The 18,676-nt window shown below is 34.2% G+C and overlaps 1 protein-coding gene across 1 annotated transcript; it reads right to left on the bottom strand.

The window, feature by feature from the left end:
* Nucleotides 1–10,444: 10,444 nt before the first annotated feature.
* LOC143216299 (uncharacterized) lies at nucleotides 10,445–12,072 on the bottom strand. Its single transcript, XM_076439212.1, has 2 exons — nucleotides 11,812–12,072; nucleotides 10,445–11,099 (listed from the first exon to the last, which is right to left on the bottom strand). The coding sequence occupies exons 1-2, from the start codon at nucleotides 12,026–12,028 to the stop codon at nucleotides 10,726–10,728; spliced, it is 591 nt and encodes a 196-aa protein (XP_076295327.1). The 5' UTR covers nucleotides 12,029–12,072; the 3' UTR covers nucleotides 10,445–10,725.
* Between the last annotated feature and the right edge of the window lie 6,604 nt (nucleotides 12,073–18,676).

Below are 18,676 nucleotides of genomic sequence, written 5' to 3'. Positions count from 1 at the left end.
GACAGAGATATTAAGGGGCGTAATTTGCATTATTCGGAAGCATACAACTGCGCATATAGCTATTTTCATAGCTACATGCTGCCGAATAATGAAAATTACGCCTCGTAATCGAAAAAATAGGACTTTTGAGGCAGATAGCGCCCTAGATCGATGTTTTATCTAGCGTTTTTGACTAGTGAAAAACCCCGTGTTTGTATTATCGAGAAATGAGTAAATGAATATCTTGCAATCCTGGAAGTCTCTCTACTACCTTAACTAAATTCATTAATACGCTCCAATCTACAAAAGAAAAACAGTTAAAATATCGGAAAAAGAAGTTATTATGAATAATAAGTAGACTGACTGAAACATAGACTGAAGGTGGTCAATGATACCGCTGAACGGGGCGTTAAACTAATGGAGGATCATATTAAAATTTTATATAGAAACAAAGTGGAGAAATAATATATACTATACAAACTGTGATGGAATATCGACAGCAGTATCCTGACGCCACAAAACAGATTTGTCACAGGATTTTTAAATATTTTTTAATATAGAGAGAGAAACACCTGATCAATCCCTACATGCGATTAATTGCATTTTTAAGAGGCATTGAAGACAGCTTATTAACTGAGAGTTATTAAAGTTTTCATTTTCCTCAGAGTCAGTAAGTTCTTTATTTTTCTCGGAGTCATTAAGTTTTCCATTTTTCTTGGAGTTATTCAATATTTCATTTTCCTCAGTGTCGTCAAGTTTTTTCGTATAGTCCAGTCGGCAGGTCGAAAAAAGGCGTCTACCTGGAAAGTATTCCGAACTTAATGAAATTTTGACACGTCATTTAGGGGTACTCTGGGGTGTCGAATCTCAGTTTTCGACCTCGAGGACCCTTTGCTAACTTGGGGAGGGGGAAAAAACCACTACTTTTATTACCTTGTTTTGGTTTTTCGCCTATCGGGCTCGAGTCGGGTACGCGATACATCAGACACATCGGGAAGCTTATGACTAGACTGCGGATTTTATGCATGTATGACAAAAATGTACACGTTCAATTTAAAGCAGTGGACATGTTAAAAATATTTAAGGACATCAACGTATTAGTTTCAGCTTAATAGGATAATTAAAAGAAGAATACAATTTATATTTGGCTCATGTGCCGTGCAATCAATGCAAACATTTTTTATTTTGCATAAAGATCCGCAGTGTACTCATGACTCACCTTTGTCGGGCGGCTTCTAAAACAATAGAACAAGATCGCGCGAACGAGTTATCGCGATACCCGAGAATCAACTGTGCGTTCTTATGAAATAGATAATAATAATAATGGTACGTATTTCTTTCATAACTTGTACATAATGTGATTTTTATATAAGTACATTAGGTATATTCGGCAGACATGTGCATGATCGTTATTTGTATTAAAATTTGAAATAATGCACGTTTCACGTGAAAAAATTATAAGAAAATATTTACAACGTGGTATGTAATAAGTTATGATAACTTTTCAGTGGGTGATGTTTTTATTAACTGTTAAGTAACCTACTTAACTATCATTAATCTTACACAAATTCTTAAAAGATAATATATAGTATACAATATAAAATAAAATAGAAATTAACTTAAAATAAAATCATATAAAATAAAAAACTAGAGGGTTATTGTTGCTCGCTCGCTTCGCTCGCTCGCGAGTAGGGTTGTTTTTGCTCGCTCGCTTTGCGAGCTCGCGGATAGGACTGCTCTTGCGAAAGTGTTAGTGGTACGCATGGCTAGTAGTACCTATAGCTATTAATGTTTTTTTTTTATTTGGTGTGTGACTCTCCACGAGCCACACAAAGAACTTCCCGATTCGTTAGTTGCAGTATATTATTACCATTATTAAGTGTACGTTTTAAGAAGATTATACGTTTTCAGGGAAATTCAATAGTTTTCTACTTATCAAAATGTTTGCTATATGGCGTCACATTAAACCAACATCGTATGCTCGTTGCTCGCTTGGTTCCTTGTTATAGCATACTAATGTTGCAAAATAAATTGTCTTAATTAGTTTTTCGTAAACGATACAACTCCTCATTATCCGGGTTTGCAGTAGTGATCTTGGTTTTCTTCGATACTGTTAATTTAAATTGTCCCAAAATATATAAACTGCGCTCAATTTTGAAACTCTGCTCAGTGCTACATACAATATTTGTAAAGTTCGCTTTTCTGATTTTTTAAAATCCAAACATACTTTCTCGTATGTTTGTCCCTGACTTTTATGAATTGTAATCGCTTCAGCAGGAACCACTGGAAATTGACTACGTGTGATTTGATATTTTTCCTCACTCTACATATTTACTTGATTCGATATTCTTATTATTGGTGTAAAATTTTGATCAATATTTGTGTATTTTTCATATAATCACGATAACGAGTTCTTACTTTCACTCCTACTCTGGCCAATTGAAAATCTAACCACAATATAGACGGAATTTTAGTATTTTCTTGAAAAGTAATAAATTTTAATATTCCGCATGTGTGCTCCATTAATCAATCCGTTTTCAACATCAATGTTATTAATAATTATCATATAGTTTATATTAATTTTCAATTTAATCTCAGTTAATAATTCGTTTTGAACTGATTGTTTTTTTAAAGATTGTAATATAAATTTTTTTTTGTACTTTCATCGTTATTCTTTGAAAATGTATTCTCGCGAGTAGAGATGATTAACTCACTCTTGCATTGGGATAATTTTCGATTATTGTAAGCGGAAACATCATCGTAAGGTACAAAAAAAAATTAAAAAAAAATTTTTTTTTTTTAAATTTAAAGTAATCGAAAAAAATTTTTTTGTGTAATTACGTTTGTTTCTTCGGTAAAAACTTTCCGTTCTCTCGTATAAATTGCATTGTTGAATGAACTTCTTTCGAAAAAACTAAAAAACTACTTGACCAAAATGGACCAAAATCTAATCAGCTCTAAGTTACAGCGGGGCATATCGATTGCATCATTCATCATCCTGATCGCGTTGTTACTTTTTCTGAAAACGTTAACGAAAAATTTGATTACATAGAAACGACCATACGCGCGCGCGCACACACACACACACACACACGAACATTTTGCTGAAAATAGTCTAAAATGACTGCAATGACCATGAAACGTGATGATCTGCTAAAAAATCGATTTTCGATTTTCGGGGTCATTACAATAACTTCCCTATAAAATCGGGAAGTTAATTATATAGAGCCTATAGATAATACAGAATAAAATATAAACACGAAATATAATACGTATAATGTTTATATTTATATTTCGTTTTTAATTATTGCCATACTTTACCATATTGTAATCTTCTAGGTGTATTGTATAACTTCCGTAAAGACATTTTAATGATATTATCGATACATATCTAAGTTCATCCGGAGAAAATTCGTTAAAAAGCTAGAAATATTGTCTTTTAAGTTTTTCACATGAAACGTGCATTATTCAAGCTTTAATACAAATAAAGAGCAGGCACGCGTTTGGCGAATATACCTAATGTAGTTATAAAAAAACCAAGTATATTAAAAATCACGTTATAAGTAAAGAAAGAAAACCATTATTACCATTATCTATGTCATAAGAACGCAGAGTATTTGAATCTCGGATAACGCAATAACTCGTCCGCCCGAACTTGTTCGATTCTTTTCGTACCCGCCCGACGAATTCGAAGTCGAATCGAAGGGCCGCCGCGCCGCCGGACTTTCTGCGACCCGACCCGACTCGCACCCGAACATCGAGCGGCCCGCACATCCCTAAATTATTTATAATTATAAATATATTATATTAAATGACCTATATTATAATAACCTACATTAGGTAATTATTATCACACTTTAAATAAGTAAATATGGCTCAAATTATGCCGTATTGAGGCTCATTTTAATTAGAAGGATCTCACAAATACGTTGGTAATTCCGTAAAAAAGATTGAAAAATAAAAAACTTTCCTATGTGCATTGATGTAATCGGTACGCAGCCTTTTGAACTGTGTCGGCTGCCTCGTACCTCAGTCCCTCTTTGTCGTTTACGAGCTGTCGTAAAAAAAGTTCTGGTACATATGTTGATAGTCTAAAAATATGATCAATGCTATTTTTCAATTTCTCTAAAAAACCTGCATTTGTCGAATTTTTGCGTGTTTTTCAGTTTGTGTAATTAACATTTTGAACCAAAAAATCGGGAAAAAATCTCAAATATCAATTTCAATTAAATGCAATTATATGATTAAATTAATGCAAGTAAATGGGGAAAATGGACCGAAAATTGAATGGCACAACGACTGTTTAAATAATTCGAAGGAATATCTCGTCCGGCTAGGCCCTTCATTCCAAATTGTAATATTCCAATATTCCAATATCATTTTAAATATATTCAAGTACTATTTAAAACTATTAATGAGTTTTAACAACAAAATATTTTAAATAGAAAACTAAATTTTGACATATAAGATAAGATTATAGCAAGCTTGCTATAAATGTCGAAAACTCGAGTCTGGCCAGAGACATTCAATTTTCAGGAAACACTATTCTATGATGACGAACGGAGAAAAGGGAAGTGAAGCTCGGGGGCTTCGGTCGCCGTGGAGTGGAGTGAAACATTGTAACATGATACGGGTCGGGTCGGGTATATCGGTGTGAGACTACTAATCAAACAACAAAGCTTAATTATTTATCATTATTTTTTTATAGGATTTTCCTTAACATATTTGGTGAATTTTGTTTCTTTTTATGAAAATGATACCAAAATTATATAATTCCGATGATATTTGCTTACGCAATGAGCGACGCAAGTTTCGGACACAAAGAAGGACAGCGTCGGGAAAAAAGAGACGCGGAGAGTCCTTATTCTTTTAAGATTTCGACTTCGACTTCGTCTGCTAGCTCTTCGTCTCGTCGCACAATGTACTCATAAATGAATCTTGTTTCAGGAAGTGGTTCAATTCAGAATGAAACAAAATAATGTTACACGCACTTTTTAAATAGCGTCATATATGGTGCAAGAAATATTCGTATAGAGTCAAATAGAATTATTTTTTTAGATATCTTCGTACGAAATACTGCCTCTAAATAACATTGTATGGATAGGAGCCCTCGAAAATTAGTTTAATTAGTTAATACTTTTATCTTGTTACTACCTCTACTTTAATAATTGCAGTCAATAATGCTGTCGAGCATTACAAGTATGGGATAAATAAGTAAAAAAATTAATTTTCTGTTTCCTACTAAGGATCTTAATAAGAACGATTGAATTTTGTCATTACACAACATAACAAAATATTTTTTAAGAATCATTATTTTATATATAACGCAATAATGTTCAAATTACTTTTAAATTCCAATACATTTGTAAAATATTACGTAGTAATTACTTCCATTTTTCCTACATCTATAAACTATCGATTATATTGTAAACAATTATTACAATGGTGATAATAAGGAAAATAAGAATGCAATAAGAGAATTATATATAGTATTATAAGGCAATTACAGAATAGGTAATGTCAGCATTCTACTATATCATTCTTCTTCAACTTGACGAATATCTCGTCGATTGTGGAACTTTTACCGCTGTGGTATATCAGATCACTGTAACTTTCCCGTTATCCCCGCGCCCACTCGCGCCCACTTACCGGTCCCGCGGAATAACACAGGGGCTGGCAGTAGGGCTGTTCGAGTACTCGCAAAATGCGAGCCGAGCTAAGCTCGACTCGATTGGTCGAGTCGAGTCGAGTACTCGCACGAAGCGAGCGGCTCGCACGATGCGAGTAGCTCGCATCGATGCAAGCTACCCGCATCGAAGCGAGCTACTCGCGCCGACGTCATCGGCTCGCATCGGTGCGAGTTACTTGCATCGATGCGAGTACTCGACCGGCTCGATCAATCCAGTCGAGCTTAGCTCAGCTCGCACCGATCCACAGTGCGCCGGAATGCCTGTTTCTTGGACAAAATTCAATAACTTTTGTTCTGTTTATGATAGAGACATGAAACAAAGTGGTTTTTTATTTATATTGAGAGCAATCACAATATGATATTATTATAAATATAGTATTTATTTAAACATTAAAAAACGATATTTATAAACAAAATTTTGTTTTATTGGTGGTTTTCAGTAGATATATGAATTCGCAGTTCAGTTCTTCCGAAACTGAAACTTCGTTTTAAATTAAATTTTTTGCATAAATAGCAACTGATCGGAATTGTGGAAGAAATACTAAAAGTTGCATTATACAACTTCTTCATGTGGACCTATATTGAAAATTTAACAAATACGCTTTGTAGATCTGTGTTAATTGAACAACAAACGTCTACTATTTGATCTTCCTAAAATTCGCGTACAGATTCGCTTGTAACTAATTTCCTACTGAATTTTTTAAATCTTTTTCTCAAAAACTGATTTATTTTGACATAGTATGAACATTGTTTTAAATCGATATGAAGCAGTGACTTTTTCGATTTTTGTCAATGGTTCGGCGCACTGTGGCGAGCGTGCGATTCGTACGAAACGAACGGCATGCATGAAGGAATTGATTCGAAATAAATTCAAGCGTAATACGACATTGAAGTTCTCGCCGTGCCACGTTTAAATTATTATATTGTACAAACTTTAAAAAACGCAATACTCTTAAAAAAATAATTTTAAAAATATTTTATTTGTCTATATTTCAATATATGAACAATACTTCCAGCAGATACGATTAGAATCCCACACCGAATGATTTTCTTTTTCGTTAAACACTTTTTTTTCTTCTTTCTTAACCATATAATTGTTGTAGTGATATTTCTCAAATATATTGTCGAAGCAATATTTATATTGCATTTTTACGTTTGTTAAAAATGTTCAATATTACATAATACACATACAGAAGGTAAAGAAATATCGAAAAAGTTGATTTTTATTTTTTTTAAGTACATTGCACTATATATATATATATGGTATATATAAAATTCTGAAAAACATTAAGAAAAATGATTTCGACAATATCCCATTACTGAATTTTTATAAAACTGTTATCTCCCATACTTCAATAGGAAATATGCATTTTTTTCGAATGTTTTAAAATATGCAATTTTTTAAAGACGTTCGCATAATTCGAAAATCTGAAAAGCATATGCATTAATAATCACGATGGGACACAACTAACATATTAATATAAATAAACGAGTTATGTACTCTGGAAACTTTAAAATAAAACTCATTTCACGGCTACACATCAGATACATTGTATACATTGTTCGTTTCGTGTAAGCCGTTCGCTTCGGTGCGAGTAAGCTATCTTCTCGCATCGGTGAGATCGGTGCTTTGAAAAATATATTTAATATATCTCTACAACAATTATATGGTTAACAAAAAAGAAAAAAAGCGGGATTCGATTCGCAGCGGGAGACCTTGCCGTCTGCACTAATTGTATCTGCTGGAAGTATTGTTCATATTAATTGAAATATAGGCAAATAAAATATTTTTAAAATTATTTTTTTAAGAGCATTGCATTTTTTAAAGTTTGTACTTTATTTTTCTGAATACAAGAATGTTCACTATTACATAATACACCTACAAAAGGTAAAGAAATATCGGAAAAGATTATTTTTATTTTTTTTAAGTACGATGCACTACATAAAAAATTCTGGAAAAAATTAAAAACGGTTGTTTTAACAATATCTCATTATTGAATTTTTATATACCTGATATTTCCCAAACTTCAATAGGAAATATGCATTTTTCCGAATTTTTGGTAATTTCCAATTTTTTAAAACCTGTTCGCAAAGTCTGTAAAATCTGAAAAAATATACATTAATAATCATGATAAGACACATCCAACATAATAATTTAAACGTGGCACTGCGAGAACTTCAATGTCGTATTACGTTTGAATTTATTTCGAGTCGATTCCTTCATGCAAGCCGTTCATTTCGTACGAATCACACGCTCGCTGCGAGCCGCGGTAAGCTCGACTGGACTCGCATCGATGCAAGTAACTCGCACCGATGCGAGCCGATGACGTCGACGCGAGTAGCTCGCTTCGATGCGGGTAGCTTGCATCGATGCGAGCTACTCGCATCGTGCGAGCCGCTCGCTTCGTGCGAGTACTCGACTCGGCTCGACCAATCGAGTCTCGACTCGACTCGACCAGTCGAGCTCGAGCTTAGCTCGGCTCGCCTGCAGCCCTAGCTGGCAGTCTTTAATAGTATCTCGTCGGTGCTCCTGTGTTATTCAGCGGGACCGGTAACCGGGCGCGACGGGCACGGGGATAACGTGGAACTTACAGTGATCTGAAATACCACATCGCTAAAAGTTCTACCAACGACGAGATACTCGTCAAGTAGAAGAAGAATGATATAGTATTTACCCATTCTGTAATTGCCTCATAATACTATCACCGACGAAATACTATCCCGTCTCTTTACCTAAATAGAACCAGACGATATATGACATTGTTCACGCCCGGGGCAAATCAGCTTGGATAATACATATATTTTGATCTGAAGGAAGGTAAAATTGCAAAATGTTGTGAAAGACAATAGGTATAGGAATAGAATTTATTGAAAAATCAACATATTTATTAAATGTGCAGCTATTAGCTCGATATTATCCTTTATTCGTAAGACACTAAAAGTTCTTACAAATAAAGGATAATACCGATTGCCCAGGTCTCACCACGAGGAGGTTGCTGCACAAGAGACCCGAAAGGGAGTCAGAACGAATGCAATATTCCTTCTGGCTCCCTTCCTTACAACGACAGACTTAATACTAAATTACGCAAGTATGTCGAGTAATTATCGCGGGGCAAAAGGTGTGAATCGGAGAAGAAGTCTCCAATCCACGGGGGATTAAAGGCAAATCAGGCAGAAGGCTCTGATTCTTTCAAAGTGAGAAACAAAAGCGAACCAGAGCAGAAGGCTCCGGTTCGAAGGTAACGCGGCGCGTACAATGGTTGCAGCCCATCTCCGGTCAGAGCCGATACCCGACGTCTCCTCACCAAGAGGAATGGACAGTGAGAAGTGTTCAAACGTAACACCATCTCTCTGCCAACTACCTGCCACCAGGCAACGCAATGCGTTGAGATGACGTGGGTAGGATGACGAACAGAGAATTTCTCTGCCAACTACCTGCCACCAGGCAACGCAATGCATTGAGGTAACGTGGGTAGGATTACGAACAGAGAGAATGGCAATACGAGTGAACAAGTCTCAATGAACCAACCCTCTCAATGTATCGACGCCGAATACTGGCTCCAACCGGACTGGTACATACAAGCAAGGTCCGACACAGCAGAAGGCTCTGGTCCACCTCTGGTCCACCTCTGGTCCCTCCGGTTCTCCGGGCGCTCCTGGTCCCGCAGCACGTCCGCTCACGCCGGTCCCCCCCGCCCGACTGACGGAGAGCTCTCGCCGAGCCGCCGCACAGTGTCGCAAACCATGGACAAAAATCGAAAAAGTTACATCTTCATATCGATTCAAAACTATGTTCATACTATGTTAAAATGTCCAAATAATCATTTTTTGAAAACAAAAATTTTAATAATGCAGTAGAAAATTAGTTGCAGGGAATCTTGTAAGCGAATATTAGGAAGATCAAATAGTACATCAATTCTCAGCGTAACTTGTTTACGTTGTGATATGAACAAAACACGTTTCTAGGAAATAATTTTTTTAGGAAATAATGGCTAGGGGTTGGCTAATTGTAATTCAACTTTAAAAATTTTGTAATACTTATATGCAACATAATAATTGACCTGAAATGAAACAATAAAATTTTATAGGTTTCCCTAATCTTTACCAGAGGATAAAAAAAAACGTATCCGAACGTATCGGTGATTTTGGTTGTGTCTATTCCTAAGATAGTATATTTTGATATTATATAAGTCTAATTTGCGACTTCCGGCGAACATCAGAGTTATTTAACAAAATATGTAGCAAGTACCGGTCAGCAGCCGAGTACGCGAATATCCTCTTGTAGATATATGAGATTTGACTACGGTTGTTGAATAAATAAAAGAATGTTTATATTACATAAATTACAGATATGATTAAATAAATAAAAATTAATGTTCTAATATCATTGATAATTATTTACAAAAAGGTAACACCCTCTGATCACGCTGATTTTTTAATATGTTGTCCAGGTCAGCACCCCGAATAATGTTGTAATGGTGTTACTCGCTGGTCATTGTTTATAAAAAAGTTATTAACAAAAAAAATTAATCTACTTTTTATATATTTTAAAAACACGTTTCACATTTTCTCCTAGTCAGATAACGTGTGTAAATTTTCCCGCAGTAAAATGAATGTATTATACGCATTCTGGTATCAGGTATGTCGTTCACTTGTAGAAAGCGAAGATTCAGATTCTGATAATTATGAATAATTTATAATTTATAATTGTAAATAAATATAAATATAATTTATAATTTATATGAATAATTTATAATAAAATGAATAATTTAAGGGAAACAGTTGTTTTTTTAATATGTATATTTTCTATTATACTTATATGTATTTATTTTTATCTATTATTTTTATGTATTTATCATTATCTATTATTTTTATGTATTTATTATTATCTATTATACTTATATTTCTATTATACTTACATATTAACTATGATACTTACAAATTGTAAATATCACGTACTAATAACGCGCAAAAAAATTAAATTTTGTTTATTAAAATCGTTTTTTATTGTTTAAATAAATTACTATATTTATAATAATATCATGTTCAGATTGCTTTCAATATAAAGAAGAAAACCCATTTTGTTTCATGTCTCTATCATGAACAGAACGAAAGTTATTGATTTTTGTCCAAAAAACAGGCATTTCGCGACACTGTGCGCCGCGCCGGACTGGAGCGGCGGCCCCCACTCCGCCGAGCTCGAGCAGCGCCCCCCACTCCGCCGAATATCGATCGATGTCGATCGCCGTGGTGTTCACCTCTGGTCCACCTCTGGTCCACCTCTGGTCCACCTCTGGTCCCTCCGGTTCTCCGGGCGCTCCTGGTCCCGCAGCACGTCCGCTCACGCTGGTCCCCCCGCCCGGACTGACTGACTGACGGAGAGCTCGAGCGGCGCCACCCACTCCGCCGAGCTCAAGCGGCGTCCCCCACTCTGCCGAATATCGATCGATGTCGATCGCCGTGACAATTATTGATAAATTTATTATTTCCAGCTGGTTAATGTTTATAACAATTCTATTTTACAGCGATGTCCACAAGCAATCCCTTGGCTATCTGACCACCTAATTTTTTAGTCAAAGTGGATAATAGTATTCGTGATACGGAATAACTTTTAAACCATAATATTCGCTCGCATTAATTTATTCGATACAATTCATAGATAAATTTATTATTTCTGGCTGTTTAATGTTTATAACAATTCCTTTTTCTAATGATGTTAACGAGCACTCCCTTGACCAACTTGCCATCTAATTTTTTCGTAAAAATAGACCATAAAACTCGAAATATAGAATAACTTTTAAACCATGAACATTCGCACGCATTAATTTATTCAAAAAAGTAAAGTCTTTTCAAAATATTTCTGTCCAGATCGATTCTTGGAACATTTATGTATAAAAAAGTGAAAGGTAATAATTCTCGTTTATGAAATGTTTTGAAATTACAAACTGAGGTGTCTCGTATAAAATTTGAAATAGGAATTGTTGATTTTCCTAAAATTATGCTTCAATAATATATTTCTGAGAATTTTTATCCTTGAGTTTTGCTTTCAATATTGAAACCAACGTCGTCTGAAATGTCTGCTCGGTACAGAATGTAACAATTCATGATGATCAATATGTTTCCGTGGCGATTTGCCTTCTCACCGACGAGAATCTCCTCAGTAGCCTTCTGCACCGACGAAATCATGTCAATGGCCTTCTGTTTCTCACTCCAGTCAGAATATATTTTATTGTTAGAGGGCGTAAGAGAATACCGAAATATTCGGGTGACACGAACTCCCATATGGCTGGCACTCTTTATACTCGTCGGTGGTGCTGCCACTATCATACCGTTGTCGAGATCTCGTCGGTGCTGCCACATATTCAACGCGTTTTAAAGTTCCAAAAGATCTATAGTACCGACAGCTTAAAAAGATAGTGATTTTAACGGTTTCTACAATTAACAATGGTGCTTCTTGAATTAAATTTCTAATGACCAGAAGTTACATAAAAATTGCATTCTATCATTTATTAACAGGGAAGAACAAAAAATTATTTCATAAAATAAATTTTCATATACTTTAGAGATCTACTGAGAGTTCGTAAATTTACACAGATTATGTATAACGTAAATATTGTAGAAGCAGCACATAAAATTTTTCCTAATCTTAACAATGCACCCCTGAAACTCTCTCCTTACTATCACTGCCGTATTCTTTTGAACACTTCAATTTCACATACACATTTGATTTCGTTTGAATACCTTCATAAACGGCATTATATGTGTTTATAGTATAATTAAAAATACTTCCCTTATGGTTTCTCTGTACTTATGTAATATAATAACTTGTGTCAAATCACATAGTTTCATAATATCTCAATTCAACTTTCATACTCTTCTCGGGTAAACATTTAACCATTTCGTTTCACATACTGTACAATATCTTATTTTTGTACAATTGTGTTATTCTATGTACTTATTTAAATCATACAATTATAAAAAAGAACATAATCTGTCAAATTAAAATTTTAAACCAAAATATAAAGGAACTCCGATAATTTGCGCAAATACTTCTGAGAATCATATGAGAGATAAAACAAAATTGAATAGTATTGTTTTTAATCTTACCGGTTCCATTAACTCCTTGCACTATAACATCGAGTCGAACTTGTGATGAAAATTCTGAACAGAATCTAATAAGTACGTGTACTGTTTGTTTCCTTTAAACCGAAATAAAATTCTATACTGTTGTTGTTAATGTACAGACATTGTCATTTTTTTTCTAGGAAATTATGAACACACTGCAAAGAAGTTTTAATGACAGCAACTGTGAAATCAACCATACTGCAAGGGGTTAAGTATCCGTGACATCATTGTAGAAATAAGATGCCTCGAAATTTTTTCTGCAATATGTTTCCATATAATTTGCATCCGGTAAAATAAATTTCGAATGAAAGTTGACGGTTCGGTTCGATTTCGCTCGACGCAAAATCTTCAACCTGTTTTGGTCCGTTTCAGTCAATCTTGGATTCGACTCGCTTGGATCCACTTTGCTCAGACCGGCTCTCGTTTGCTTTGGGTCTCTCTCTCTCTCTCTCTCTCTCTCTCTCTTGACTTCTTCAATCTGTTTTAGTATTTTCGAGCTCGTCCTATCAAGCTGCTATTTGCTCGACCCGTTTGTACTCTCTTTAGTCCCTTCATATCTATGCAAACCCGCTGTGGTTCGTTCTTAGAATGTTTTTAGAATAACACTTTATAATCACAGAAGGTAGGAGTTAGTTTTGGTGCACAGGTACAAAGGTCTATGAAACCAAGTTTTAATGATGAGAGATTCTACCCACTCTAGCCTACTTTGATTTACCCGGACCTGGTTCGGTCAGCTCTAGTCCTTCTCCTGCCCACGTCTTCGTACTCTAAACATTTCGGACTTTGGTCAAGAAGTATGGTGGAAATGAACAGCCATTCGACTTCTACTGACAGTTCTCAATATTCCTGATTTGAATGTTATACATTACTACCAAGCATCAACAAAGTAAAATCAAGTACTACCAGATATCAAATTAGTCCTTGGTATCAAGTCCTTTGGTATGAAATTAATGCACTGCTCATAACTAGACTACGGATTCTATGCATTTATGACAAAAATGGGTAAGTGCAATTTAACACGGACAAACATTAGGAGAATTTAGGACCTCGCTGTTAATGCGACCACTTTAAAATAAACTGTAAATAAATAAATAATAAATATTTTCCGGTTGTGTGTGCAATCAATATTATCACATCAACACTATTCCCTTTTAAAATATTGGAATAGATATCCTACGTTGAACAAAAGACATTTAAATAACAATTTTTAAAATCATTTCAGAAACATGTGTATCTGCTGGTTATATACCTTGACACTTTATTAACGCCTAATTTATCGTTGTTCCAAGAATCGAAGTAGAAAAAAGAGTCCAAAGTATATTTAGCGTTTACATTACCATATTTCAAGAATCTTTGTCCATGATCTGATAAGGATACTTCTTTCTTGTTTATCCTGGTCGTGTCTGGAGTTCAGTTTTATTTTCAAAAAATGACATATTTTCGTGCGAAAATTAATAATTATAATATATATATCTGTCTTACGTCAAATATAATCTTGAGACTACAATAGTTCTATTACAGTAGGTAACCTTCTTAATTGTTTATGATCTACAAATACAAAATTCAATACATTCTGAAACTGTTAGTTCGTGGTACTAGAAAGTGTGGCTTACCTGCTGAAATTCAAAACGCAATGAAAGACATAGTCGCTATTGAGGAACAAAATGGCACGAGAATGGTGCACAGTAACTGAAATCGTTGGTATTCTGCCAACTTCGACAGTTTTTTTATGTTTCATAGTTCGCAGAAAGCTATGCCTGTGCATATGTACACGTTTATTATGGTAACGCAAAATGAACCTGATTAGCCTGATTTCAAATGGACCAACCTAGATTCAGTATTTCTCTAGGAATAATTAACTTTGAACAATTTTTGTTTTACAATTGCACCGAATTAGCGTTTGTTTAAACTGTGGTAAACTTTCCTCGATTTACACATGAGAGTTCCTCTTTCCCCCCCCCCACTTCCTTAAATATTTTGTTAATCTCGGGTATGTTTTTTTACTCTTTCTTTCAATCTTGGAATTTTATTTTGTGTCGTCCTACATTCTTCTACCCGATGCTTCATATTTCCTAAATAGGAAGGTTGCAGTGTTCGTATGGAGATACTAACACCAACATCAATCCTGTCTTGCTCCGCGATCCTGTTTTACCTCCTGTCTTCTGCATTATGCACATTTGTTGGCCCTGAAATTATAAATACATGTGAGTATGTAATAAATAAAAAAGAGAGACTGTACAATTCTTTATATTAAAATTTCGCCTCTTTCTCGAATTCACCAAACAAGTTTTACTCTCTTACTTTGAGTAGAAAGATGACTATTAGTATTGACCATCCCTTCTGTCTGCAGCAAATGTGTGCACCATTAATTGTAAAAGATATTACTATGTCTTGAACAAAAAAAAAAGAATATTACTATATTCATCCAATCGTATTTGTTAAATATTATTTAGTTATCCAATACTGCTGTGCATTTTGAATTCTTATTCGATCAAGTAGGTCCAATAGACTCTCACGTTCACTTTTTCTTTAAACAATATGGATTATACTTCCGGGATAAAAAATTTCTGCAGTGATATAGTACGATACCCGAACTTAGTTATTAATCCGTAAGTATAAAATGTTAAAACATTATACATATAAAATTTCGTGTAATCTCTCCAAAAACTTCCAGAAATCTTGTTCCTGAGGTTTCCCGTTTATTTGTAATACACATACTGATACAGCAGTATGTGTGATGTGAATGATATTTTGAGTCCCACGTGGAATAATCAGAAATATGAGACGGTTAGAAAACACGAGGAGAGCGAAATTATAAAATCAAAGAAGTAACTGTGAAGTAATAGCGTATGCAAAAATGGTAATTCAAACATTGCTAATAGAAGAAGGAACGAGCTGTTCCAAGCAAGTATGTTTCCTGCCGCTGGAAGAATACGTCACAAATTTCGCACAAAAAAAGTAAAAATGCAATAACAAGTCTGTGATTATTGCAGAGATAATACATGTAAAAAAAAAGTTACTCCATTAGAATAACATATCAAATGCATTGAGAAAGGTTAAACTTTGATATAATATCGTATGTAATAAAATAGTAAAATTGTACAATAATTTATTTTGTTTCTTTGTGAAAATAAGATTTAAAAAATTGAGAGCATCCATGAATTTATTTTGGAAGAATTTCAACATCCGCGTAGAGTTCATTGGACACTGATTTCACATTCCCGTTGTGTAATAATACCGACAGGGGAAGGGTTACAAAGAGCAGCTTATCGGCTAACTAATTAAAATCTCTGGTTAACGACCATTGACCTACAACATCAACAGGAAACATTTAAAAGTGAAACTTCACACGATTCTCTACTGTGTCAATGTGCCATTCGACCCCTTGATGAAATTAGTTGCGGTGTTAACGACGTGTTACAACGAGGTGTTAAATCTTAATAAAACGACTGAAAAAAATCACCCGTCCATTTTTTTAGTTTTTTTTTTTATGTTGTTGTAGAGGAGAGACTTCAATCTTCAAATCTACGGAAGATTTATGTATGAAAGAAATATTTTAACCCTTTGCACTCGAATGGCGACTCTGAGGCGCCACTAAAAATTGTTATACCATTATTTGAACTATTTTGTATTATACGTTATCAAATTTGTACTTAATAAGTTACTAAACATTTCAAGTATTATAAGTACGTGTAAGTCAGATCAGTTTCATACGCATAAAATAACAAAAATCCTATAAAATGGAAATATTCTAGGTCAGAAGAAAAATTTCCTTCCAGAATGAAAATAACTCCGAGCGCAAAGGGTTAATATTTCTCGAAACGCTCCAACTGGTAACATTTTCGAGAGAAAAGGAGACTTCAGTTTTCCACCTATCACGTCGTGCAAGATTGCTTTAGACAAAAGTGAATGATCAGTGAAAGTAGAAGCTTCCAGCTTTCAAATGAAACGAAATTTATTATTCTACTATTTGTTCAACGAGTAATTATCGTATTTCAAATACTGACAATTTCTCAAGACTCCGATATTGCGACTACTTCTTCGATCCACTGTGCCTATACGTAATAAAAACAAGTGTTGTGAGACTCAAACATTTCTTGTAATGATCTCGTAATACATATAGTTATTCACGTCAATCACCAGAATAATGTAATTATTCCTTAAAATCTACGTGTGTACACATGCGTCGTCGTAGCCTATACTTTGACCTAACGTGCAGACAAATAGACGTCATCAGCATGTACATAAAACAGGTGAACTATGCAAAAAAACATATGACGAGCGTCATTCTTGAACGAGACACTTATGAGTGTTTCGTATGCAGAGAGGTTAAAGAATCTCCGAAGTTTACAAATCGAATTATTTCAAGTAAATTCCGTCCTTTTCTTATGCAGAATGAATAAAACAACGATAAACTGATCACTTGATTTAGACAAGCAAATTGTACAGGATGGATATTATTTGTTTACAGAGAACGTTTCACATCTTTTTGCGCACGGTACATTTCCATTTCAAATACAACACAACCTTCAGATGAGCTTGGAGGTTGAAAGTTGAAGCAGTTGCCTATGCTGTGTCGCCAGATCAATTGACTCGAATTCAGGCGGCAGCGTGGGGGAATAACGACGTAGAAGGGGAAGGCTAAAGTTTGAGACAGTTTAATTTTATATTTTATATCATGTACGCTTTCTTATAAAGCAGAGAATAATAAATGCAATTATATAATCTGTTTTTAGCAAAACATTATAATATTCTTGTTACGTAAAATAAGCGTTTAGAATATGAATACTGTCGCTGAATTATTCATAAAATTGTTTTAACTATTCTTAACACAGCGTACGGTATTCCAAAAATGTTTAATACAATTATCGGATTCAACAAATTTAGATTAGTTATAGATTATTATCAGATTTGAAGCCAAGTGTTCAGTATCTTTGAAATAATAACCTCGCTACCAATTAATAATTATATAATTTATATTTCAAAATGTGTTTTATCGAATATCAATTAGTGCGAAATCTATTTCCTGGTGGCCAGAGTTCCTACAGTGCCTAAGGCACTTTTAGCAGGTTTTATTAACTTCATTGACGTCACATACGAAACATCGATGTTGACCTTCCATGACCTTGATTTTGAGCACATTCCCGCACAGTGAAGATTTAGAAAGGCGACAATGACCTTGATAACTTTGAAAACTTCAGGAATTCGTTGTTTATTACACTTTTTCTTGTATCAACCGGTATATCACGGGAAATTAAACCTTACGCAAGACTTGAGGTCGACAGAATTGATCTATACACTTCAACAAGAAAGTTGTCATACTTTTTTCATTTATGTATATTGATGCTTATACTGTAATAATAGAGTTAGCTAGGTAGAATTAATTGGTGAAGTAAAGTAATATTATTATCTAAAAAATCATTTTTCAATTTATAAGTGTGGTTCCATGATCAATTCAATACTTAAGATGGAAATATATAATTAAGGAACAATATACTTAATTTCAAGATTATCACGTTAACTGATATCTATTTTTTTTGTTTGCAATACATATATGATCTATGTAAAACTATGTATGACTATTAGACACATGTTCATATAATATGCATTTATACGTTCTGTATGCATTAATTTGAATCTAATTTAATTTCTATGTAAGAGTGTGGTTGTCTAATATAGTTTACTAGACACATGTTCATATACTATGCATTTATACATTATGTATGCATTAATTTAAATCTATTGTCATTTACTCACGTCAATCAGTTATTTTATAGTCCATTAACAGCATAATTAAAGGAAATCCTATTCGTGTGAACTTGTAATGTTCAAAAGGTCGAACCGTAATGTAAGACTTCATTTCAGTGGCGAATTATATAAAAT

This window comes from Lasioglossum baleicum, chromosome 15 (genome assembly GCF_051020765.1).
Source record: "Lasioglossum baleicum chromosome 15, iyLasBale1, whole genome shotgun sequence".
Classification (NCBI taxonomy): Eukaryota; Metazoa; Arthropoda; class Insecta; order Hymenoptera; family Halictidae; genus Lasioglossum; species Lasioglossum baleicum.
This window is presented reverse-complemented; position numbering and strand designations above follow the sequence as displayed.

Coding starts and splice junctions, on each gene's coding strand:
- LOC143216299 (XM_076439212.1), bottom strand. CDS start 12,028: ATGTGGCAGCACCGACGAGATCTCGACAACGGTATGATAGTGGCAGCA. Junction 11,100..11,811: donor TACTGAGGAGATTCTCGTCG/GTGAGAAGGCAA, acceptor GATATTCGGCAG/AGTGGGGGACGCCGCTTGAG.